General features: G+C 43.0%; 1 protein-coding gene across 6 annotated transcripts in view; it reads right to left on the minus strand.

Annotated features, from left to right (window-relative positions):
- The window catches only part of LOC139760061 (plasma membrane ascorbate-dependent reductase CYBRD1-like), a 78,275-nt gene extending 52,083 nt beyond the window's left edge, over positions 1–26,192 (minus strand). The window contains exons 1-2 of one of the 6 annotated variants that reach the window (XM_071682836.1): positions 25,931–26,187; positions 17,870–18,829 (exon numbers count right to left, since the gene is read on the minus strand). In XM_071682836.1, coding sequence (XP_071538937.1) covers positions 17,870–18,372 — 503 coding nt within the window. In that variant the 5' untranslated portion in view covers positions 18,373–18,829; positions 25,931–26,187. Of the gene's footprint in view, positions 1–14,507; positions 14,642–17,869; positions 18,830–25,930 lie in introns of those variants that run through there. The other 5 variants (XM_071682837.1, XM_071682833.1, XM_071682834.1 and 2 more) reach the window with 5 other exon arrangements.
- Positions 26,193–27,300: the final 1,108 nt, after the last annotated feature.

Genomic DNA, 27,300 nt, shown 5'->3' on the forward strand with positions numbered 1-27,300 from the left:
GAAAAAGAAACGGAGATTAGATTCCCGAGATGTTCTGTATCACTGAAATTGTTATGATAGAATTCTTTTAATCTTGAAAGTCTTAATGACATTAACCCATTAGAATTTGGATGATGCTGCAGAAACATCTTCATGTTCAGCAGTGAACTCTGACCTTTGAAGTTTTGAAGAGATAAGAGACCTTTCTTACCCCGGGGGTAATACAAGGATCAAGTTCTGAAGTCCCTCCAGAACCAAAGTACGGAAACCCTCATGATAAATGCTGGAGAATTTCACCAAGTTGAATATAAATTACTGTGCAGGAGCGACATCATCTCCGTAAATCAATTCAAAAATGCAGAAGTAACTTTGACATTTAACTTTTTGACCCCAAAATCAATAGAGTTCTTTGTTTTCCTCCAAAGTATCGTCACACCAAATTCTAACAAAATCAAACACCGGGTTTTTCAGTTATCATGTGGAAATCAAACTGTGAGGGAAAGGAAAAACTGATTGCTAAAGGCCACCACAACAGAACGTTTCATGGAGCCGTAATAATTCGAATACAGATACAAATGTCAGTCCACAAGGCTGCTGCTGCTGGCGTGTAGTGAGGAAATATCGGAGAATATATGCGGCAGTGAAGGGAAACACTACGAGCACCACATAAGAAATCCAGAATAAACTTCTCATGGCACTGGAAATAACGAGACAAGAGAAAGTCGAGGAAAATGGGACTAATGTCACAAGCAAATTTTAGTACAACCTCAAACGATGAATCACAGATTTCTCATCCAGTTACTTAGCACCAGACAACTGGCTTTCTCAGTGATGTTGCAGTGCTGAGGTGTCGACAATGTTGGCCGGCCAGGAACGTGCCTGGCAGTGACGCAGGAGGTTCACTGGACGCAGTTGGAGGGCGCTCACTGTACTGACCTATTAAGCACGTCGGCACGGCCCTTGGGTATGAGAACCTAGACTTAAACCTGACCCTTACATTATGCCAAGGTCCAGGTCACCATACCCTCTGGGTCGTACATGTGTGCTCATGGCGTTCTTGGTGCCCCAACACCACCCAGCCAGTCGTAGGTGAGGTGGTACTGTGGGTTCAGTTTTTCAGCCTCGTTTTAGGCACCTGGTGATGTGACGACCATCACCATCGTTCCTGACGACAACAGTGAGGATTTCTCTCTATATGGGTGACGTTAATGTGCAAGATATCTGTTGTCTTCACTACACTCATGGCTCCTTCGGTACGCCGGGAAACATCTCTGGGTGATCTCGAAGCGCTAGATGATCTGTTCTCGCTACACTTATGACTTCAAGAGTACCTCGCAAGGAATCTGGTTTTTCAAGGGCCTGACGATTGAGTTGCCCAAATTCGCGAGTCCCTGAGATGTGTGGGTCTAGGTGCACTGCGCCTGGACCTAAGGCACAGGGAACTTTGCACTGCTACGCTCAAGAAGAACTACATCTGGCCTCCAGTAACGATTTCATCGCGCTGATCACTGGCCGGCCCGTCACGCTTCATGAGCCACATCACAACCTTTCAGCACGGCAGTGCGACCCTTAAGCCCGACAGTACCATTGGCTATGATGGCCTGGCCTCTGACCTTACTCATAGGGACCAGATCAAAGGCCAGGCCTGGCCATCATATCTGAGGTTCGTACCGTAATGCTCAAGAGTAGTACCACCGTTCTCAAGGGTCGTAACACCGTGCTCGAGTCGTAACATCGTACTCAAAGGTCGTAACATCGTGCTCAAGGATCGTACAGAGAGTACAAAGATCGTACCGCCAAGTTGGGGTGTCAATGACACGAATGTCGAGGTCGGGAGACGCACCTTGATAGTACCAGTGTCAGCGAGACACCTAGACCAATATTTCTTGCTCTTTTCTTACTAAGAATTAACGAAAGTAAACGAACAAATACAGTTGGTAGTGGATGGGTTTCTATTCTTTTTTCTCTCGTTGATTACATGAGACACTAATCAACCTCATGACTAACTGATCCAATATTCACTGTTTACATCTGACGTAGTGAAGGAATGGAATGTCTGATACTTCCCCGGCCATGACACAGAACGAGCCTACCATTCTCTGCATCTTAAGTAAACATTTTCTCACCGGAATATGAAACTGATGATAGATGTTGGTAACTACCGCTCGTCCTACATCTCTGAGGCCTGTTTGGATTTCACAGTCGACCATATTTTTGAAATATGATTTTTGAAATATGATTTTTGAAACTTTCCTTCTGGGATGAGACACCGTAATCGCTACGTAGATATAATCGCAAGGAAGAATCTACGAGTAACCCAGCTGCCCCGAAATCATCCCCCGGTTTAGCTCCGGAAGGACCATGTCCAGGACTGGATTTATCCAATCACTTCTGTACCTGGGAGGACATCCCATGACCTTCATGCAGGGCGTCGCACCAGCTCATGAAGCAGCTTCATTACCATGAGCCTATTCACTCTTTCCTATAAAAGTTATAGATTATAAAAAGTAAATTATCTGTATAGCAGCTGTTCCTTGTTATCATTTTCAATGGCAACTACTGGGCAGGAGAGAGTGGTGGGTAGGGAAGTTCCTTCATAACCATACATAACCTCGTTATGGACCATTAGGTCTCCTGTTATCTGCCCCTCCCATGAGAGTCCTCCAGCAGATAACCTCGTCATGAACCATAAGGTCTCCCGCTATCTGTCCTCTTCACGTACTCCAGTGTATGTACCAAAACATGAGCCACGTCACTGCACCAGACAGAAGACGTTTCTCACGGCATTACCTGCATAAGACGCGGGAGGAATGGACGGCCGGCCGTGACCCGCGCACCTCAGAATTACGTCTAACCCCACAATGATCAGTATACATCACCACCACACTCTCCCACCAAGGTTATCTCATGATCGTGATCACGCCATCACACACGATTAGTGTCACTGTCAACCGCTAGAGTTCATATGATCTTTGAAACCTAAAGAGACGTCTCCAGCGAAATTCAACTCATCTAAATAAATACTATAAGAAGTTTTTCTAATCAATTTACGTTCTAATGACCTTTATCTCTCTCATAACTATCCGTAATCCTCAAGAAACAAATCATGATGAAAAACAAGAAATAATCAAGTTGAGAGTAGTAAATGTTTGTTACTAGTTGACTGGACGGAGAAGGGAACCCGACTGTCGTCTGCTGGTACCAGATGGGTCCAGTTCGTTCATCATAACTAATAATCAAAAAGTAATGGCTTGGAAGTCTGGCGGCAGAGCAGAATTCTGAGGAAACAAAAATAGCGGTATAATATTGAATCCGATGCCGTCATATTGCTTCTGTGGAAGAAATATTACATTTGGAACGAACCCAAAGATACTTCACAACATCCCAGCCAAAACCTTGGTTACTCTCCCGCCATCACTTACCACAACACCCCTACTATGTCAACCACAGACTCACCCCGTCTGCCACCAACCACAGTGACGAATTCACTGTCTAGAATGTAACCTTATCATCCTTACCACCTCTACCACCGACACGAAAACCCTACATTCTTTGCTACAACCTCACCACTCTACATTATAATCACTATTATTTCCACACTCTAACAATAAGACAAGTCAGAGCACGCCACCAAAACAGCCTCCCCCCTCTTTACACACACACACACACACACACACACACACACACACACACACATTAATAAAAAAAACTAAATATAATCGTTTCCTGCGGGATCCTTGAGGGCCATCACGGCCACGACACGCACCCCACCAACAGGATCTAGTGGCATATCGGACTGACGACGTTAAAGACTCCCTCCTTGAGCAGGATCGCTCACATGGCCCTGAACAATACTGTGTGTACACTGATTACACCCCCGGAAAAGTCCCCCTCTAAGATGCCCTTGAAAACGCCTTTTCCTAAGGGTTCTTGACAGCGACGCCGGGTTAAGGATGAGGGCCCAGCGCGGAGTGTCGCGACCCGTCAGTCAAAGGTCTCGGTCATCAGTGAGGTGGCTCTTTAGGGCAGAACAGGAGGGTAGGACCCGAGCGGCGGGTGTGGCACTGTCGTTGATGCCAGCCCGGGGACCTACGTAACCCTTTCACCCAGAGGTTACAGGAGGTCAACAGGGAAGCAGGATGGGGACCATACGAGAGGTAATCATGTGTTACTGAAAGGGAGACTTAACCTCAACGAGGACGTTGTGTTTAGTGCTAATCAACTGTCTACTTCCTGGTGGTTTAACGGCTGGAATTAGCTGATCACGTCTTACTTAACTTAGGAGCTGTTTTGTGCAATGAAGACGATCCTGTGTAATGAACGAGAGAAATCGAGAGTAATGTGCCATATAAAGGCACTTATGACCGCAGCTTGGTGGAACGTGATGCATACATGGCAAACTTGGATGTAAATTTTCAAGGCAACTTGAGAAACTACCATAAAAATCTATTTCTATAAAAGAATTTTTCTATCATACAAAACATCAGTACTGATCCATTACTCATCAAGTTCTCAATATTCAGAACACGCTGCAGTTACCCCCACCATGTCCTTCACTCTTACACGATGACGTACTGCATCAGGAATGTGCATCTTTCTTTCACCGATTTCCTATTTCAGCTTCAGAGATTTATACAGTCGACCCATAGCTCAGGCTGTCGACCGGGACCACCATCAATATGCTGATGACATTATCAACCATGGTCATCGTGGGGCTGGGAACACGGCCAGAGATGATGCTCATGACAGAGAGGAACGTCTCAACACTCTCATGTATTGGGTGGGCCTGGCGTTCCACCACAGTGGGAGGTGGGTGAGCTTGGCCACCACCACTGTGTATAGAAGGTGACCCTGGCGTTCCACCACAGTGGGGGTAAGTTATATGGCTGATGAGAAAGCGAATAAAGAGAAATAAATGAAACGGTCAAATGAAACCCAAAGGAAGAACAGAAAATGGACAAAAATAAGTCATAAAGAAAGAAAGATAGATAGATAGATGGAGAAAAAGAGAGAGAGAGAGAGAGAGAGAGAGAGAGAGAGAGAGAGAGAGAGAGAGAGAGAGAGAGAGAGAGAGAGAGAGATTTTGTCTGGTAGGTGGAGTGGGACGGGGGTGACCCACTACACCACTGACCCATTCATTGCTTACTTTCTACTCATTTCATTCATTTCTTCCTTTATTTGTTTCATTCATTCATCTCACTACAATATCAATGATGTTTTCATCATGATCATTCTTTCTTTTCCTTTTCTTCATACGTGTTAACCGTCTCATGCGTAAGCGAGGTAGAGCCTGGAACATACGAAGAAAAGGCCTCATTCGCTCACATTCGTTTCTGGCTGTCGTGTTATCGTTATCAGTATTATTGTTATCAAAATTATTATAATTATTTTTTTCATTATCATCATATCGAGTCCCTGACATCAGTAGCTTCCTTTTGTGTATGATGTAACTTTCACAACCAAACACAACAGAGAAGAGATACTTGAGAAGTTATGTGAGTGAAGAGATCAAGTTGACCGCTGGCACCACACGTTATGACCAAGGCAGAAAAATATAAGGAAATTATGTAATTCTCTCCTGAAAACCCAATTGAAAATACTCTTGAGCTTGACGTACGACCCTGGAGCACGACGGTGCGACCCTGGAGCACGACAGTACTACCCAAAATTGATAAAAACAAGTTGTAGTCAAGCAACATTATGTAGTACTTGAGTAATAGAAAGGTTGTCTAGCCAGCCAGCCAGACGTGAGGTCACCCTACCAGCTGAACGGTACACAGGAACATGAACGCAACCAAACGGTACACCTGAACATGACTTCAACCAAACGGTAAACCGGATTATCAATATAATCCGAGGTACACGACCAAGGTACAATGGGGTAGCAGGAGTGGGTCCGAACGACCCGTTGATAATGGAGTAGCCAGCCAGGAGCTGCACGACACGGACGACTGTATATTTGGCTCCCTCGTTCCTCAGTCATCAATACACACACACACACACACACACACACACACACACACACACATATATATATATATATATAGGAGAGAGAATCATGAATGAAGTGACTGTATTTTATTTGCAAGTGTATGAGTAAACTTGGGTGTACATGTATATGTTGTGTGTTTGTTTACGTGCAAGTACCCGTCTTCACAAGTAAGTCTGGATGATTTGGAATGAAATCCTCTATCGAGTCTAGAATTACGGTGTTTAGTGAATGAGTTCTCCGTCTGGACCTTCGACAAGCGGTGTTCCCACCGCCACTAAATTCACAGAACCAACAGGTCAGAGGTCAAGTTTTTTTCGGGCTCCCGTGACCGTATTAACATACGTAATTAGACATCGAACATAAACTACAAAGTTCATCTTGGGTGAGTACAAGCAGCAGCCTTTGGCGACGCTGCATCACTGGTAGTGCTGTCTCAATTAAAGACTTTGAACTTCAGAGTAGTCTACATTTCCCTGCTACTGCAATAATCGCAGTTTGGGCTGCAAAAACTTTAAAAAGGTCCCAGAGTAATCGTAAATAAATGAATATGGTAAACTATGAAGTCTACTTAAAGTTGGTTTACAGTGTAAAGCAAATTTTTGTCACCTATAATATGTAAAGTTTCCAGCGGGAATAATTATGGCACCTGAGGAGGACCCAAGGATGTGTGGCAAGAACTACAACACTTCATGAATTATCTGAGGGCTTACATGAGTGTGAGTCCTGAAGACGCGCATCACACTTGTTTACAGTTATCCCGGGAAGTGCCACTCCAGTGTGTTTCTCAAGGGTTGCTGATGTAGGAGAACCTCACACATGGTGTTAATGATGGAGGAAGTAGGCAGGGAGGGTAGCCAATGAAGGAGCAAGCAGGGACGCCAGCCAATTAAGCAGTAATTAACCAGCTCTGGACAGCTAAAAACAGTTTAGTTATCCTCGTTAAAAAAAATAAAGTTATATCACCGTAATCATAAGGGTTAAGACCTATAAAGGCGGATCTCTCATGAAGATAAAATTTCAATAAAAAGAAATAAATGTTGTTCCTTCTCGTAAATCAAATTTGACCCTGGTGTCACCCGGACACCTCCTGTCGACCAGTAACATGTTGAATTTGCTTTTGTTTACCTTCGTCTGATTACAGTAAGACGAATGACTTTAAGAAGCTGACTTATCTAATTTCTTCTCAGCAGGTAACATCGTAATTAAGATGTTGAGAAGAGGGAAGTTGCCTACATTTTTTTTCTTAACATCGTAGTCTCTCTCTCTCTCTCTCTCTCTCTCTCTCTCTCTCTCTCTCTCTCTCTCTCTCTGGTACTACCATCATGACCCAACTCTCCCTGCTAGTTGCCGCTCTAGTATCTCAGCACTGATGATGTATTTATGTTCGTTCCACTTTCATCTATAAGTGGACATGAATGATTCGGCCTCATTCTCAGGCATGAGTCGACGAACACATAAGTAGGTAATATGACCAACCTGATCAAGGTACAACATGATTTAGCAACGTTTGTAATTGGAAACCTGAGATCAGCATACAAATACGGAGGGCGACATGACAAACGATCTGTTATATCTGAAAACTGAGATGAGAAATTTCATCAATTTTGAAAATACTCATCATGAATGAGATTTATTATAGACTGATGCATGGACAAACAGACGTTCTAAGACACCTAATACAAGATTCACCACCATATCCACAAATATGTTTACATTCCCTGAAAATATTTCAGATCTCTTGGAAGAGTCACGAAGGCGAGAACCATACCTATACAGGGACCTGTAACACAGCTATACAAGAAGCTTGACCACAGCTAAACAGTGATTTTGACCGCAGTCATACGGTCGTTGAATAGGGCTTCACAGTCTTGCTCATCAAATATACACGTATGCACTATATTATGCGAAATATGCTAAGTAATTGATTCATTCTGATAAGGACAACAATAAGGTATAATATCTGAGGGGATCCAGGCAGCTGGGCAAGAGCGTTCAACAAGAGGCAGGAAGTTAGCGAGACGGATAGCCTCCCATCTAGCTGTGGGTGGTGGGTGGGCTGGTGAGCCGCCCACCACAGGCCCTGGGTGGGTGGGTAGCCGCCCACTACAAGCCAGCCTGGGTACCTCAGGAAACAGGTACCGTTCGTCGACCCTGAACGTTGTCTGATTCTATTTTCAGACTACACATTCCAGTATACCAACACTACCTGTGATCTGAGGGATGCTGGTAACTGTAAGGTGGACTGACAACTGGCGCCGGTGTCTGGCTCTATATATAAAAAAAACTTACGACCATTATCTCCCGATCTATCAAAAAGAAACTTCACTAGAAGAAACTGGGTTATAAATAAACTAAGTTTACAATGAGGGGAAATTTCTGAACATCAAGCCTACGCTCCACGCAGGAGCAGGGAAATGATGGACTCCTATTGGAATGAGAAGTTCCTCGACGAGATTGTATTACTTTCCCGTCCAGTGACGATGATGCAGCATCATCGAAGGTTACGTCTCAGTGTAACCACAAACGAGGATGACCAACCCTGACCAGCTCGACCAGCCAGGACGAGAATGATGAGACAACGATTCACACAGTACAGGGTCACGACCTAACAACCAAGCAACATGACATCATGACCACTAAGTCACCAACGAGCGAGACACTCGTACAGGGGCTAAAAGGCAGCACACGCAGGATCAAAGTCATGAGGGTACTAAGAACCGCACAGGATTGGTCAAAGGTCAGGCGGGTGCTAACAACGGAAGAGGCCGGGTCAAAGATCACACTGGGGACACTCGTCCTGACTCACACTGTAACAAGCCGTCAACTCCCACAACAACCTCAAACGCAGCCGACTTAAAGCTCATCAAGTGAACATATACCTCTCTCTCTCTCTCTCTCTCTCTCTCTCTCTCTCTCTCTCTCTCTCTCTCTCTCTCTCTCTCTCTCACACACGTCACGTATCAACGTCACAAGACCAACCATATGGTGATAACACGTGATGGACGAGGTAACATTTGCCATCACAAGACTGACAGAGGGTCGTGAGTTGTGACGGTGGTACTACACTGAAGTTGTAAAGTGTGAAAGGTTCAACTGATACCACTTGGTCGACGGTCGTAACGATGGTACGAAAATATCGCTCAGCTAACAACAGAACGACCCCTAGTGTTACCTGTGCAGCAACAACACCCTCCACCCCCTCCCCAAGTGTTACCAGTGCATAAACACTAGTCTCTTCACGACCTCCCAATGTTACCAGCGAAGCAACACCTACCTCTTTACGAACCACCACTGCAGACACACCAGCTTTGTCACGACCTCCAGTGCTGAACCTTGAGCCTTCAGGTAATTACCCACTACACCCACACCAGTGGCGTTGATCCCTCCACTCCCTGCCTGCCAACCATGACACTGGTGTTGTGATGGTGATCTCACCTTGACTTAAATTCACCCTTCCTTCGCAGAGAAATTCCTAAGATGACTACATTTCTCAGACCAATGGCATCATGCACTATGCTTTTCACTAGATCTGGCATAATCTGATCTTGTTATCATATAAAACGTTTTCAATAGACTTGAAAAGAAATAAAATCACTACAAACGATGCTCAGATCTCGAAGATCTCGGAACATCAGTTTATGACTATTACCAAAGTCTTGAGGTAAACATGCTACCATAGGTTAGCAATAAACAAGATATGATCATGAGAAAGCAGGTTTAAAACATACAACTGCATGGCGATGAACTTGAGTACGTAAGAATATACTGTCATCTAAGTATTAATATAAACAAAGTAAACGATAGTAAATATGCTTGCTAACGTTTGAGCAACTATGTTTAAAGAAAACGCTGACCTAGCTACACTACAGGGCCGGTTCTTCTATTTACACTTTCACCGTTCCATAACCTGTGGACAGCTCACAAATGAGCCAGTGAAAAGGCTGGCTTTCCACTGCTTAACACATGGAGATTAAAATACATCAGCATATGTCTAACACAACTGATGGTCGTGTCTATCTGATCCTGAAGGTAAGTGGGACACTAAATCGTTGGCGAATTTTCGTGGAAGATATTGCACTGTAACCTTTCCTTATCCAGCATCACCCAAAGAACTAATTACCGATATTATAATCTAACATACGTTATATTTCTATTTCACAAATGTAATCAGAGAACTCAGCACCATATTTCCCCTCAGGCAGCTGAGCATTATCAGCAACCTAGGAACAACCTATCAAAACAAAAGAACCCCAGTGTTTCCCGGGTGATGATCTGAGAGCCATGAGCGAGCGGTGCTGACGCTTGACGGCCCTCAGAGTAGAGGTAAGTTAGCATGAACACCGCGGATGACGTCTGTCACAGCAGCGTGTCCCTCGATGGCAACACCATGACAGGCCGCACCCTAAACACTGTTTACGCCTCGCTAATGCCTCTAATGTCTCATTATTCACATTTTTCTCTGTACACGTTACAGTGTAGTGCATCAGGAAATATGAGCTTTAGAGAAATGATTATGAAATGCCAAGTACGGTGATGTAAGGATGTTAATCTGTTACTCAACATTGGAACTGAAATACGAGATACGACTTACTTCCCGTAGTGGTCTCCCCTGTAGATTCAAGTGTAAACAGTGCTTTTCAACTTACATTATTTTTCATTCACGCTACTGTAATACATTTCTGATATATAGTTTAAGCAATGACAATGTCACGAAGCTAGTTTCATACCAAAAGTTGCAATTTGGAGTCATACTTTCGATAAGACTGTCATGCTCACAGAGGCTGGTCTTGTTCTCATTATCATAAAGCAAAAAGTGAGCTCATAAGTGTGGGCAAGGTGGAAATGGCCTCACAATGCCTGGAAGAAGGAGTCTACGTACGTCACAAGTTCCCAACGTAAGTGTTAAGAGAGTCGGAGCCTGGTAGCATAGCCTCCACCCAACACCGCCGTCCGAAGATGTGCCTCGGGACTTGGCTTTACCGCTCGAATTACATTCATCATATCGTTGTTGACTTACAGAAATGAGGATACTTTTCTCTGCGCATCGACAAATGTTAAATAGGCTTCCAAGACAGTCTCCGCTAATGTTTACCAGAGCAATCAAAATTCCTCGGCGCTAATTATATGGAACATAAACTAAGTGGACTGGGCCGGGGCAACTAGAAACTGTACATATAATCTACTGTCAATACTCGACGACCACCAACCACCGCCCCATTGATACAAACGTCTTCGTTTATATCATACTCAAGTCCTTTTCAACACCTAAAGTTCAGCATATGAACATACGCCTTAGTACGCCTCTGTGACATTAATAAAATACGTTGAATTCTGCTATAACGGATGTTTATATTCCTGGAAATTTCTATATGGAGGCTGAGAGTGGAAGATGCCAAACAGTTGATGTGGACTGCGGATACCCCCACCCATAACATCCAAGCCCCTGCCCGAGGGCCTGCCGGTAAACCCTCCCGGACTGTAGACTACTCATTACCCTCTAAACCTTTCTCCTGCTCCTCCTCCACCACAAGTCTCCCAGTGTTTGGTGTGTGGCTGAGGGAATGTACTGGCTATATTCCCTCCGCCTCACAATTTGTTATGCTACAATGAAGCCTAACCCAATGCGGCCGTCTTTCCGACACTCGAAACAGCGGAGTTTGGAATACAGGACGAGACCCTCGCTATTACACACATTGATCCGTGACTCAAAGTTGAGGAGGGGAATGGTGAAGGCTGGTTGCGGTACTGGGGAGGCTGTTGGGGATGGTGATGCGAAAGACAAACACTAGTGGGGATATAGTTCGACTAATTTCACTGTTGAGATGACAATGTCTTCGTAATATACTTGGTATATATTTGTTGGTTGTACATTTCCTTCTTCATCAGAGACCCATCTTTGTGTTACAAGTGCAAGTCGTTGCTCAAGAGCTATGCCCATACATTCCTTACTTAAAACATTATTTCATATCAATGAGGAATATCACATCATTGATTTTAGATACTGGGTAAACAACAGTGACAAAACCTCTGCAAGTTAAAACCCTACGCTGATATCGGCAGAACAAAAGACTAAACCGGCTTACAACAAGGGAAGTGTAGGTACTAAACCGGCTTACAACAAGGGAAGTGTAGGGACTACCACGCTTTCTCAATCTAGTACACACGGCACAAGAATGATCTTTACACCAGTGAACGTGTGGTCTCATAATGATCACCTGGTAACTTTGAGACTGGTATGCTCTCAGATCTTTTCGTATTAATGTCATATTTAACTCTGAAAGTGTAAAGATTTTCTTTTTTTTTTCTGTGTATCTGTCGGAACATGAACCACTTAGCTGACGACACTCGATCTTTAACATCTATTGTAAACATATGGACGTGTGCCATAAATTTTTGTTTTCTGACTTTACTTTTTTGGTTTTCTGCTTCTCTCTGTTCTATAATGCTATGACACATTCCTCGACAATCGGCGCACTGCAATAGTGGATGTTGCGACTTGCCTCCTCTTATCTTATCAACTGTGGTCTCCCTCGAGGTTGTGTCTTATCACCTACTCTCTTTCTTTTCTCTTCAGTCTTTTAACCCTATTCAATCTTACGCTTAACTTAAAATCCCTCATCTCCTCACTAGAACATTCGTTTTCTCGCATTTAACATATCGCCATCCGTTTGATTTGAACTTAAGCTGTATCTCTGGGTGTGAAAGCAGTAACTTGGTTACATTCAAAATGCAATCCTCCTATTTTTCTTTCTATTTGCCACTTGTATCCCTCTGTTCAATTTTAAAACAAACAGTTCATCCTTATGATAACACAAACGTACTAAGCATAGCCATATCCTCTCCTCTATCATGAACACACCACATTATTGACAACAAAAAAGCTGACTTTCCAAAAGCATTTTTTAAGCATATATCTCAAATGTACAACAGTTTCATTCATCCCAGTATGAAGTGGCTCTTCACCTCTCTTATTAGCCAGAGATGAATCAAAAGCCTTCTGTCTCATTCATTCTCCAGGCATCACTTTTCTCCACCCATTTCTCCGGGTCCGCTGTAATGTTGCCGCCCATTCCCTGTTCTGCGGGTATTATTTCGGTCACTGCTTTTGTAAGCTGTCTGAGCGTGTCCCTGATACCAATGTTTGTACCCGCGCTATGCTTTTTTTCTGCTGCTTTCTGTTGTTTCTGTGTGGAGACTTGACACACGAGGATTGAATGCTACGATAAATTCTTCTTTGAGCATCGAACGTGTAGAATCCTCATCCATTTTCGTCTTTCCCTCTTCCTGCAACCTTTCTACCTTTGAGGATCAGGTCTACAAACACCTGTAGAGCTCGGATTAATTTCTCCAATTTCTAACCAGATACCGATACCCTATTTGCCTCTCAACCGAAGGAGCCATGATAGGGGCATATTTTGTCCAAGCTATGCCGGTCACTATATAAAAGAAAAACAAAAAACGAAGCATGGAATATACAGGGAGAGGGACTGTACATGCAAAAGCATGAAGGCTTTAATTCCCTAGTGTTTTTGACCATGGTGGGGGTGGGAGCAATATTCTGCGAATATTTGAGTGGGGTTGTTCCTAGAGTGGCACTTTTCCAGCCTTACAAGCCTCACTCCTGTCAGGGATTTACACTTCGGTGATTCTGCTTGACGCCTAACATCATTAACCAACCACCTTGGCTATATTTTCCCGTATCCGATGATTCATAAAACAGATCCACCGTTGTAAACAGAACTAAATGTTTCTTGATTTATAAGAAAACTTTGTAAATGTTAATACGTGCATGCTAAATCTTAATTAGATTTGGAAAAGGTCACCAAGCCTCATTTTCCCTAAATATCCTCTCCTCTATCGTGGGCACCACACATTATGAACACAAAAGCCAACTTTCCGAAAGCAGACTTGGCCATCGTATATTTACACCCGTGCAAGAATAATGCTGGGCACTGGGGAGAAAGCTAAGTAAATTAAGAAAGTCATTTGAAAGTAATCTTGCATTTGTAAACTGTTGGATATAGACATATACATAGGTGAAGTCTCAGTTGCAGTAAAACGCATGAATTTTTACTTCATTAGTGAAAATTGTTTTGAAGTGGTCACTTCTCACTGGTGACAACACCGGTGTGGTGGTCTGTCCTCAGTGATGACTGGTGTTGTGGCCTGTCCTTACCCATAACACATGAAAACGTCTTTCCTAAATCATGATGGGTGTGGTCTGACCTTAATAATGATACGTGTGTTGGTTTGACCTGAGGAGCGAGGTGGGACACGGTGCGGCCTCACAATTGATGTGTGTTTACCCTTATCTTTGTGAAAACATCAACTGGTCGTACACGTGCTTCTGGAAGGTCACTGCCTCCCTCAAAAAAGGACAAGAAATTGACACTTGTACTTACAAACCCCGCTTACGTGATCCACTTTATGGATAATTGGCAGAAAACATGTTTCCATAGTTCATACATTTAACAGATAAACATTTGACGTAAATTTTTGATAGCATTCTAATGATAATAAATGTCACTTCACTTACCCCATCCTGACGTAACGTTGGTCAATATAACCAGCTACAACAAAAACTCCACTACAGTCCTACCCCGCTTCACACTCCACACCAAAGCACTGACACACACTGAATAAGCGGCCCGCAGAGTTAGCACCCACGAAACAGTTTCGTTGTCGTCTCCTCAGTTGCCTAACGTCATTTCTATTTTCCAGTCATTCGAACCTCATAGGTTCACAACGTTTGGTAACAATAATGGTTTTGTTGATTATATGAAATTGTATCAACTTGACAATAAGTTACTTTATCACTGATTGTAAGGTCAAACTAAGAGCCAAGAGGCGAGACAAGGCTCCTTCCCACGTCCGTCATCTACACGAGATTTTAATGCTGTTATACTACGATAACTTATTCTCGGGAAGTCGAAGGTAAACCTAAGATATATATGTAAGTGACGTATTGATGTATTACTCTATGAAACTATAATCTCTCTACCTATATCCTTCATAAATAACCCTCACTGTGAGCGACTCGATTTGCTCTGCCAGACGTATGTTGTATGTGTATTAGTAACACATTACAGCTGTGTTGTATTGCTAACACGGTGGCGATTAGCCAGAATTCAACATACACACATACACTTACAAAGATACATACACACACACACACACATGAACCTCCATGGTGCACTGGTTAGCAATAACACTAATGGGCTATCATCAGCAGCACGTTCGAATCCCGGACCGCGCACCAGGTTCACAGCATCATCTTCACTAACTCACATCTACACACTTTTATCAACACCCTCATCACTGCACCATTACATTCCCTACAAACTCATTTTCACTACACCTTTATCTTCTCTACATCATCGCCACTACACCTTTATCTTTTATATCGTCATCTTCATTACAACTTTATTCTTCACGATATCCTTATCTCACTAGACTATGCTCAAAGCCGGAGGCAGGCCGGCCTTAAATATAACTTGGATCATTTTGTGTTCACTATTTTTCACTACATCCTCATCTTTACTTCTAAGGACATTTATCACTATACCCTTATCTTCACTAGACTAGGTCCAAGGCCAGCTCTGAACCTAACTTGGATCATTTTTTCACCTCATTACATCCTCATCTTCAGCATACTCTTATTTTCATTGGTTTTTGACTGAGATTGGATTATTTTGTATTTACTATACACATCACATCCTCATTGTTTCAATACCCTTATCTTTACAAAGTTCAAGGTCGGTCTGAAACCTAGTACACTATACTTAATTACACCTTCATCTTCAGATACCCTTATCTTCACTAAGTTAGGTTCAAGGGCAGCCTTCGGCCATGTTCTCTATATTATTCGTCATTGCACCCTCATCTTCACTGCTAGACGTTTGGACCAACCAATGAAAATGAGATAAAAGTCTTCTAACTCTAAAGCTCTGAATTCTTCAACAATTCATTTTTAACCAGTGGCTGGTTAAGCTCTGTTATAATCAGAGAGCTCTGCACTAATTACTTAGCTCTATGATGGTGTCAATAATGCATGCTTTATTGTGGTGATCATGTGACGTTGTGGTGAACTGCCAGGGAGTCAGGAAAGGGCAGGCAGCCCACTCTCGCTTTCAACATGCCTCATCCTCCTCACACCTTGTATGTCGTCTGATTTATGCAGATAAAACAAGTAACCTAATTTACGGTATACAACGATCTGATGGAAATGAAAACTTCCAGAGGACACTAACGGTCTAATGTGATACATGAACAACCAAAGCTAGTACGTTACTTGAAAAGATACCAAAATACTGAAGTAACTGTAAATGTATTGAACATCATCTCATTTTTGGAGCAATGGGAAAATCTTCGGTCAACGCACACCCGACGCCAGAGTTAGGCCCAAGACGGTTGACCAGCACGTAGAAGGAGGTTTCAAAACTATCATGCGAATCAGAATAATCACATCGAATGAATTCTTGGGTCAATCTTTATTTTCACCGAAAATGATTTAGATGAAGTCCTTCAGTCAATTAAAAACAGAAATGATCATATAAACTTTAGGTCAGTAAAGTATAGATATGTACAGATCTGTCTGGCTTAGAAGCAATAAAGCATACTACCCCCTGTGTGTGTGTGTGTGTGTGTGGTCAGCAGCGCCGGAGGTGATCATTGCTGACATTGTGAGAGGTGGGCGTCCAAGCCTGTCATGGCTGACAGGCTAACCTCACCCATTCATTCTCTCGTTGGTAAGCACTATCACTTCTCTTACGACAAAAACCAAAACTGCAGATATATTATTACAGCAAATTTTCCCCATGGGGTGGTTTTGTTTTGCATGAAAGTCCATTTTCGTCCAAGGTTGAGCTTGCATTTATAAAACGTCACAGACTGACGTCTCGTATTTCTAAAACGTAAACAGACGAACTGTAATCAAGCCGTAGTGCAAAATACCTGCACAAATGCACACACACAAACAAGACATTTCCAGTGATAATAGTGACATAGATGGAAGTTATTCCACTGAGGCAGATCAGCAGAAACGTAGATATAAATAGTTCTCTATACTCCGGAATAATTTTGGCTGAATAATTAATGAAGAGAGGAAGGTGGTGGCGAGCCGGCGACGATGTGGGCGGCCTTCACGCCCGCCCACATCGGCCGCCCTCACCACTCACCTGTAACTGAGATATATCATTATCCCAGTTATATTTTCTGCAGTTTGCCCTTTTATGCAAAGTTATATGCAAATAGTCATAAGCAAGTATACACGTTCAGTTATGTGAAATTTCACTTACGTTAAGTCACCTTCAACGAGGCTGTTACTGGACTGGGAAAAAATAGATTCAGACATCGTCCTCGAGGATCTTCTGACTCAAAAGGAGGCCACCTTATCCTGCTCCCGCTTGGGGCGCAACCTCAAAACTGGCAAAACCCCCAAAGGGGGTCCTTTTGGTTATACATAAGAATGAGTGAATCCCTCTACCGAAATGATAAAAGAAGCACATCTTCCTGTCAAAATGCAAAGAAAATCCCTCGCCGAAAAGAAAAGTAAATCCCTTGTCAAATTATGAACCAGAGTCCTGTCAGAATGAAAAAAGAAAAAAAAAAAAACGGAATGAAATCCCTGCTAAAATCTAAAGGGCAGTGATTTTCCTTGTCAAAATAAATAGGTGGGAAATTTCCCTGCCATAATAAGTCGTTTTAAATCCCTTCAACCAACATGGAAATTGCAAATAAATCACTTCGTCAAAATAAAATGGATAGGAAATTCACTGCCACATCAAAACAGGAGTAGCGGGGGAAGGAAACATTTCAACGGTCAACGTAAAACAACAGACTTCCCTATGAATCAAATATTCCTAAATGTTACAACCAGCAGTAAATATCAATACTCACTCTCGTATCTCAAGCTGGGTCTTGATGGTCCGTGGTGTGGTCTGCTGGTGGAGGGATCCGCCCTGGTCTAGGGTGCCATACCCTCTCTGTTCTAGTGGCTGTTGGCCGCCACCCAGCTCCTGATTCTCCTCCGTAGGGAATGGTAGTGGTCGCGGTGAAGCTGTTTGTTGTTGCTGGTGTTGGTGGTGGTGGTGGTGGTGGTGGCAATGCTGGGGCAGGCTGGGGGTAGCAAGGAGTACCTGCTGGGTGCTCACAGAGGAAGGAGGGTCATCCAGGAAGCCACTGAAGATTGTCATGGGTGAGGCCAGATCATTCAGGTTGATGTGGTTGTGGTAGTCTCCGTCGGGGACCAAGTCGGTGTGGTTAAGGTGGGTGTGGTGGTACTCCCCACCCCCGCCTGGCGTGGGACCTGTGTGGTTGTGGTAGTTTCTGTCCAGGACGGGGACGTTGTCGTAGTCAGACATCTTGGAGGATATGGTCGAGTCCTTTTGAACGGACAACATGAGCGTGGCTGCCTCAGGGTTGGATCCTTTCAATCATCCTCAACACATATCACCAGCTGCTCTCATACACTTACTCCTCTCGAGTTTAAACACCAGTTTGCTTTAGAAATAAACTTGCAATACTTTCTTAACCACAAACGTCACTGAGAGAGGAGCGACGATTTTTTTTCTTTGTCTAAACCACAGAGGTAAAAACTCAATAATACTTGGTTCTCAATCTGTTTTCTTTCAGTCAGTACTGTACCAGCGTAAGTGGAATGTTAAGCAATAGACTTGTCCACGATTCAGTGTCGTGGGCTTACTGTACACAAGTTCTGGCCATCATTTACCCCAGGTGTCCAGGTCCTAATGGAGTATATGGTGTCACTCTCTTCCCACACCGAACTGGGTCAGGTCATCACTTGGGTCGCTCAAACTGCAGGCACAGGTCACCACTTAGCGACCAGCAACACACTCTCTGTAACAATGGGAAAAGGTGTCAAAATATACAAGTACACGGACAGCTGAGCTGAAGCAAATCAAATAAGGAAACTGAAAATTACGAGATTCTTTGCATCGTACAGCCTCGTAAAGAACAAGATTCCTTTGAATCTTAACCCGAAAGTAAATGCTGTCTGGCATTTGTTAGTGCACACAGGAGAAAAGGCAGGCCCAGCTGTAGCTATGAATACTGCACAGTTTCAGCAAGGACCATACGTGTATTGAAGATGTACATGGTCTTCGAATCATCTTGAACACCTGAAGAAGGAGTTCAAGATGTTTCGATTGGTAGTTGTCATTTGACGTTAACGGCTTTGATGACCCCTGGCGGTTGACAAGCCTGAAGCCTAAATAGATAAGCAACCAACCATCAACTTCAGGCTCCTGCCACTACCGAGGAAAGGGAATTAGCCCTCGACAGAGATTTAGGCATATGTAAGCATAATAAACATCTACGAAACTGTTTGATAGGATGAAGAAAACAGACATGGAAGGAGAAAGTGAAAGGTGGGGAACCTCATTCATTGTTTGTAATATAAAAAGGACTGAGGAAAGATTACATCTGGATTGACGGATTTGATTTAGTTGATTTAAATTCTGTGTGGGAAAGATATGGAATTCTCTGGCTTTGGTGAAGATAACTTTATTTTGGCATTTTAGTTTGTAATTAGAGGATAAAGATTGGAAAGCGGGAAGGGTTAGGATTAGCGACTAGTAAAGGTTGGGATTGATAAATAGTAAGGACTGAGATTAGTAAGCCTTAGGATTATCGAGTGGTCAGTTGCCAAGGAGTCAGGTCTATCGAGTGGCTACGGCACATACCAGGCATAACGAGTGATGAGGATCGACATGAAGGAAAAAAGAAGGATTAACATTGTGCGAGAGTTGGCATTAGTGAGTAAATAGTATTAGTCGATGGTGAATAACATGATAATCGAACAATGAAAGTCACGATTAGTAAAATGTGACTATCAGATTAGCACGTGCTGGGTGCGATTACTAGCAGTTGGAGACAACGTAAAGAGGGATGAAGAAGCAACAAACAAAGGGGAGAGAGAGACAAAGGGGCGAAGGAGACCTGAGACGGGTTAGAGAGAGGTGAGAGGGCAGACAACGTGGTAGGGTAAGGAGAGAGGTGAGCTATTGTCCAATGGTGACGCTTGATTCTACCTTATTGAAGATGTTCAAGATGGGCTCCGCACCACGCTAAAGGTCCTCAATTGTACTCTCTCTCTCTCTCTCTCTCTCTCTCTCTCTCTCTCTCTCTCTCTCTCTCTCTCTCTCTCTCTCTCTCTCTCAGGACTCAGTGCTACTTAGGCAACAGTAAACCCGCACTATCTTGGCTGTCAAGCTCCCCTTGTCTTTCTGTCACACACACGCGGATTGCTGGTAATCAGTCCATAAACAAACACTTTCCCCATCTCACACGTCTCTTTATTCTTACCTTTAAGTACCCCAGCGGTGAGTGATACACGCTAGCCTTCCTTTAAGGTACAATTTCGTCATTAGTAAAGAAAGTTCAATATATGAGGACTCACAAGTGTAGAACACTCTCCCCATACTATTTAAATAGGCAATTACTAGATACACATGCACAGACACGTACATTGTAGAGATACTTAGAATTATAAACCCAGAAACTTACACACACACACACACACACACACACACACACACACACACACATGCACACGCCCATAGCGACAATCACTTATTTTGAGTGTGTGCGCGCGCGTGCGTACCACTGTAGTTGTGACTATATGCTTGTGTTTGTGCTTGTTATCATTAGTTATGCATAGTTACACATATAATCATCAGTAAACACTAATGATTTCGTTTTTGCTACGTTACTGTATCTCCTGCAGTCAGCGATATTGTATGTCATAACGAAGAAATCAAACCGCTCTTTAAAATTCAGATCCACTTAATACAGATGCAGTTCACTGGCTGAACGGTAAAGACCAGTATCTTTTCTAATTAACTATATACTGATATAGGATAAAGACGGTCATTGATCATAAATCATTACTTCACGGTCATAATCACGTCTTACAATACAGGTCATAAACTGACCCTGACAAGGACTCAGTTCTTAGACTATCAACTCCCAATATGTTCTCCCCTCCCAGCACATCGAACTATACACTACACACACGATCCTCAACATATTCGTGACCTGAGGAACGCCAGGTCTCCTTGCATACTGCCCCGCCCCCAGACAGCTTCCCTCCCCCACCAACCTCCTAACTGATGACCTTCCCAGAAAGAGAGAGAGAGAGAGAGAGAGAGAGAGAGAGAGAGAGAGAGAGAGAGAGAGAGAGAGAGAGAGAGAGAGAGAGAGAGAGAGAGAGAGAGAACTAACACCTCCCCAGCAGGAGCACGTCCGCCAGCCTCCACCACCCACTAACAACACTTCTCACCTCATGATCCCATCAAAGGAGCTTACGAGGACTACTTCTCCTTTCAGGTGCTTTCCTTAAACGTTCGGGTATATCTTCAAGAAGAAAGATCTCTTTGGTCGAATTCTGTTGTTATATATTTAACACAAAGTCAAAGACTTGCTCTATAAAGATAACTTTTTGTTATATGCATTCTGGTATGTTTTCAGAGGGAATCCCTTTAGTCTAGTTCTGTTCTTAAATAGTCTACACAAAATCAAGGACTTATTGTATAAGCATCATTTACTGTGAATACACAAGTGTTTACGTTCAAAGCAAAACATGTTCATACAGTAATTCTTCAACGAACTTTCTGTAAATTGATTATCCACAGAACTTGAGTAAAAATGTCTTTCTCTTGAAAGTACGTCTGAAGGTTCATAAAAAATATCTGAAGCGAAAACTAATGACTTAAAGCCCGTTTTGTAGGAGCAGGCAAATACTGATTCCATGACAGGAGGAAACGTGGCACGAGGCTTGAGTCAAAAAGGCACTAGTCAGCTGGTCGGCAGCTGTGCCAGCTGAGCAGCTGGCCATCTGTGACGTCAATCAGCGGTGAGAATGTTACGATACGTGTTTGTCCACCGCGGGATACGTCCTGGGAGCAACTGGTTGTTCCCAGGACACACCGAGTTCAACAGGACATGAAATGACTGTGGAATTCTCTCGGGAGAGACTCACGCATAGATTATTTACTCATGACGAATATGACAGAAGTGTTGAATGACACAGATTTTTATGTATGAATAGAGTTAGGTTTAATTATATGTTCTGTATCATCACATCTTATCATTTGTTGTTATTGAACCTCTATTTGATGTGATGAAATTTCCAGAGTGATATGTCAAGAATTTTTATTTCAGAAACTTAGATTTCCCTGGAGCTAACCTGAGCTGTTTGTTGCATTAGTACGTTATTCAAGAACTCTGTCTTTTCGTAAGGTTGATGCCTGAGCAACGAATAGTTTTGTTGTTCTGCTCTATTCATCCAGTTTTTCTTCCTCTTTAACCAAGTCTCGCGTCTAGAAGTGAACAGCGTATTCTAGATGGGGTCTGATCGGGGCGTTGTCTCATAGTTTATGTTTTTAGCTGTGAAACCTAACATGGCTTGCTTTACCGTGTACTGATTTTGTGTCATCAGCAAAATTCCCTAGGGTTTTCCTCAAGTATTGACAGATTCTCTTCATTAACCGTGTTTTGCTGACTCTTTCATCCTGTGAACTACCACCTGGTTTAGATTCCCAGCATACGTTTCTTCTATGCTTAATCAAATAACCAATTAATAAAGTTATTCAGCCTGGCACGTTTCCTAACTCTCATCTTGCTAGGAACGTTGCATCACTGAGACGCGCAACAGACAGTATTTTACCGGGATACTTCCTAGGACTACAGAGTAGGTATCGGTACACAATCTAGGGTGCAGGACAGCCACCTGGACACGCCCTGTGAAAGGTGATAGGTCACTCATCATAAGGAAAAGAAAAGACCCATAGCTAGTAACTTGTAAATATGCAACGATGAAAACTTGTTTTCCAACCGTCATCAACAACATTTCTATCAGCGTCAGACAAACACTGCGATTTCACAAAACAGCGCAGGTTGCTTGCGCTGACTACACGTTTTCACAAGAAAAACAATCCCTGCCACTAGCATATCAGATCACTGAAGTCGGTCAAATTCTTGGTGAAATATCAGGCCACAATTTCATACAAATATATTGAAAAATGAAAGATGAATGTTTTGAGAGCTGAGCCCTCCGGAAATGTTCACAATCTCTGGTGAATTGCTGGCAAAGAAATCTTCCTTTTACTCAGAGACGCTTGAACCTTGGAAACCAACGTGTGGTGGTTCGTGGTAGCGTACTGTTGTTGTTGGCTGACGTGGGTTCGCTTTCAGCGGCACGAAGTACTATCGTTCAGCGTTTTATTCTACCTGGCCAAATATCGTACGTGTATGTTTCACTGTGCGTCTCCAGTATTTCCTTGTCTTACTGTATCTATATCCGACCTATTGTCTCATGAACATGTATTTCAATATTTCACGGATGTTTTGTTCAAACTGACCTGAAAAGAAAGACATGGATGTGCGTGACGTCAGATATCTTGAGTATCCCAAAGTGACCAAGAATATAAACATACTTGAGATCCGGTAGAGTGCGCCAACGTTGACCCAAGATACTGCGGAAACACCTTTGTAAGCACATAATTCATGATATCCTAGCATCTAAGTATGAATATATACATATGTATATTCGTATGTGTACGTGTAGGTGCGTATATGTATAGCGCGTGAGTGGATGTCTTTCTTCGTCTGTTTCCTGACGCTACCTAGCTAACGCGGGAAGCGGCGATCAAATATAAGAGAGAGAGAGAGAGAGAGAGAGAGAGAGAGAGAGAGAGAGAGAGAGAGAGAGAGAGAGAGAGAGTAACATTTTTTTCATTTTTTGCCACAAACTCGTCTGATTTATTGTGCACTGTCACACACTCTGTGTGTACGATGTGTAGCCCAAAAATTTTACATCTACGTGAATCCACAAGTCTGTGTTGACTGTCTCCCCTCCTTCTCCGTTGTCATCTCGACCACCTGAGTCTGACAGACAAGTAGTGTTGTGTTGTGTGTGTGTGTGTGTGTGTGTGTGTGTGTGTGGTGGGAGCAGTTTAGAGAGGTTTCCTGGCTCCAGGCACCCTGCTACCCTCTCGCCGTCACAAGTTACTTAAACTTTTTAACATGTGATTCATTTCAAAGTTCAATGAGACGCAGTTAAAAGCTAAATTGTTCACAGAGAAACATTTTTTGTTACCATTCTGCTTCAAAACAGGACTCATGCACGACGTGTCAATCTAAACAATCGGACCCCCTAAAAATCTAAATGTCCTCTTGAAAAATGATAAAGTATTTGGCTTCCAGTATCAAAAATGATCGTCACTAATGCCTTGTCCATAGGGAACTTAGTTATGTTTTACGTTGTCAATTAGATATTCACAGGACAGTACTGTCATAGACTGAATGTTAGTCTACGAGTAGACATTAACCAAGAAGCGACGTCATCTCAACAGTACATCGCTGAAGAATTTTGTACTGAACATCTTATAAATATTAAACCATAAGGACAGTTAGGGTTCTCACTCTAGACGGGCAACACCACTGATCATCTGCCCCTATATTTAACCGACTCCCGCCCACTTTACTCCAACACCTCGAGCACCGCAGCCAGCCCAACGAAACTCTTAACCCGGATCTGATTATACCATGGATCAGATACGGAAGGAAAGATTATGTTCAAAAGATCATATTCACCCTACCTGTCTACGTTTATTGTGTTAAGATTCTATATGAATAAATTATCTGTCGATATGTAAAATATAGTTACTTACTTCTCCATGCTGTGAAATACTTTTGACAGATTCTGTGTAACAAGAAATATCTGCCAACTTCACCCAAAGGCATCCATCGCGCTGCCTTCAGATACATAGCTTGGATTAGGTCACATTAATTGAGCATAAAGTTACGCTCATAAAGTTGGATTAGGGGACGTTAAGCAAGGCTTCTTTGACATGCATGTTTGAAACATTTTAAGGCGTATCTAATGAGGCCCTTTGGACAAAGATATTGCCATTAAATCGAAGTTCCACATGTGACACCTAAATGAATTGATAACACGTGTTTCATCGCCACCCTTTACGTTTTCTCCCCCCCCCCCTTCCATAGACGTTAACTATGCGCCTTTAGAACATAAAGAATATGTACATTTACGCGCTTACATGCTAGAATTTCCCATAAGAATGAAAATGAAGGAACGGAATATCAGAATTCGAAAGAAAAAGAACATTAGAATATTCTGGTGCCACTAGGAACAGGCAACTGAGATATATGGCTGGTCGTGAAGCATGATGTAGGCGGTGGGCGTGAAGAAACACGATATAAAGAATAGAGATTAAAGGGTAGTGGAGAGACTGCGGTTGAAGACAAGGGGAAACAAGTGTTAAGGCAACGAGGACACACGTGGAGATCCATACATACAGGTAATGAGAGAAGTGTTATAGCGTAACAGCTTTCAGAAGGAGGTTGTCAGTTGGATTAGCAGGCAGAGGAAGGGCTGTAGAGCAGTGAGTGGTGTGTGAAGTGTTGGTCTCGGTGTACAACAGACGAGGCGGGCGACGTGCTGGGGCGGGAGTATCCTAGTTCGTCTTGCCTGCAGCACGATACTGATCAGTGGCACTCCTTGTGGCCAGAAAAGTTGGTCGGACGCCCATCAAGCGCACCCATTTTTTCTTTTATGAGAAAGAGAAAAAGAAACATCCATTCCGCTTACAAATAGTGACCAATAAGAGGGAAAACAATAGAGAAAAACGTGAGGTTTGCTTATCTGGACTTTGATATCACCAAACGAGAATCGTCAGTCATATACTGGTTTGAGTTTCATCACAAATGATTTCGCAAGTTAATTTTCATTTATATCATGTTACTGCGAGTAGCTCTGCACACAAGACAAAATGAATATCACAACCGTAGGAAAACTGAAAGGAATACCGAGTAATTCTGAGGTTAACTGAAGATGCATTTTGCGAACTATAGACACACTGGCAGGAATTAATGGAAAGGGGTCACCTTTGTAGAGGAATGGGAAGAGTTCACACTTACGACGTGTTGAGCTGCTCACTAGTGGTAATCAAAGATGCCTCTTGTCTAAGTTTATTTCCGTTAACTTGAATTCCTTGACTTTCTAGGATATGCAGTTTGTTCTTCAAAACTTACTCTGACGTTTACGCAAATGGTTACATATCACTCAGGGTAAAATACTGAAAAAGTGGTGTCAGGGTCCCCATAATGAAGTTCAGTGAGAGCGATGTGATGCGTGGAGAGTGGCCTAACTCCCCGCCGGCAAATACACGACTGGGCTAGGGTGTTGCGGCGGGCCCTCTTCGCCTGCCACCCACCGCCCATCACAGCGCAGGGCGAGGCAAGCAAACCTCACTTACACTGGTGTCACGTATAGGTGCCGGGCAACACACGCGCATGTTCATATTAACCATATACATTCCACCATATACATTCCTCGTAAACAGAAACACCCTAAGAACGGAGACTACCAAAGCCTGAGATGGTCAAGTTATCTGATGTGCATGTTGATCTCTGTACAGAGATGCTTGGTCATTTGTATCATTCATTTAGTCGGGCCAAACCCGAACATAGAGCCTACCTTACTTTGCAATAAAGCTAACCACTTGCTCCTTGCTGAAATTCGGTGGAATACAGTAGTGTATCATCACTTCCTTATTCACTCATTCCCGAAAATGGGAGAAAGTAAAGCTGATTACTGTAGTTCTAAATCTATAAGTATCCAAAAAAAGCTGTTGACTGAAGTTCTAAGCCTATAAGTATTTGAAAAGAAAAGACATTCAGCAGTGATTTGTAACAATATTCTTACGAGTGTCATTTTGCTCATTTGAAAATAATGGTTTTTAAATGAAAGTATTTTCTTGATTTTACTGTTATCTAAATGTGGTCAGATGTTTTTACATAGTTTAAAAAGATGTAACTGCAGTGTGAAGCAGAATATTATTATTATTATTATACTTTGTCGCTATCTCCCGCGTTTGCGAGGTAGCGCAAGGAAACAGACGAAAGAAATGGCCCAACCCCCCCCCCCCATACACATGTATATACATACGTCCACACACGCAAATATACATACCTACACAGCTTTCCATGGTTTACCCCAGACGCTTCACATGCCCTGCTTCAATCCACTGACAGCACGTCGACCCCGGTATACCACATCGATCCAATTCACTCCATTCCTTGCCCTTCTTTCACCCTCCTGCAGGTTCAGGCCCCGATCACTCAAAATCTTTTTCACTCCATCTTTCCACCTTCAATTTGGTCTCCCACTTCTCGTTCCCTCCACCTCCGACACATATATCCTCTTGGTCAATCTTTCCTCACTCATTCTCTCCATGTGCCCAAACCATTTCAAAACACCCTCTTCTGCTCTTTCAACCACACTCTTT

The sequence above is a fragment of the Panulirus ornatus genome, chromosome 35 (assembly GCF_036320965.1).
Source record: "Panulirus ornatus isolate Po-2019 chromosome 35, ASM3632096v1, whole genome shotgun sequence".
Lineage (NCBI taxonomy): Eukaryota > Metazoa > Arthropoda > Malacostraca > Decapoda > Palinuridae > Panulirus > Panulirus ornatus.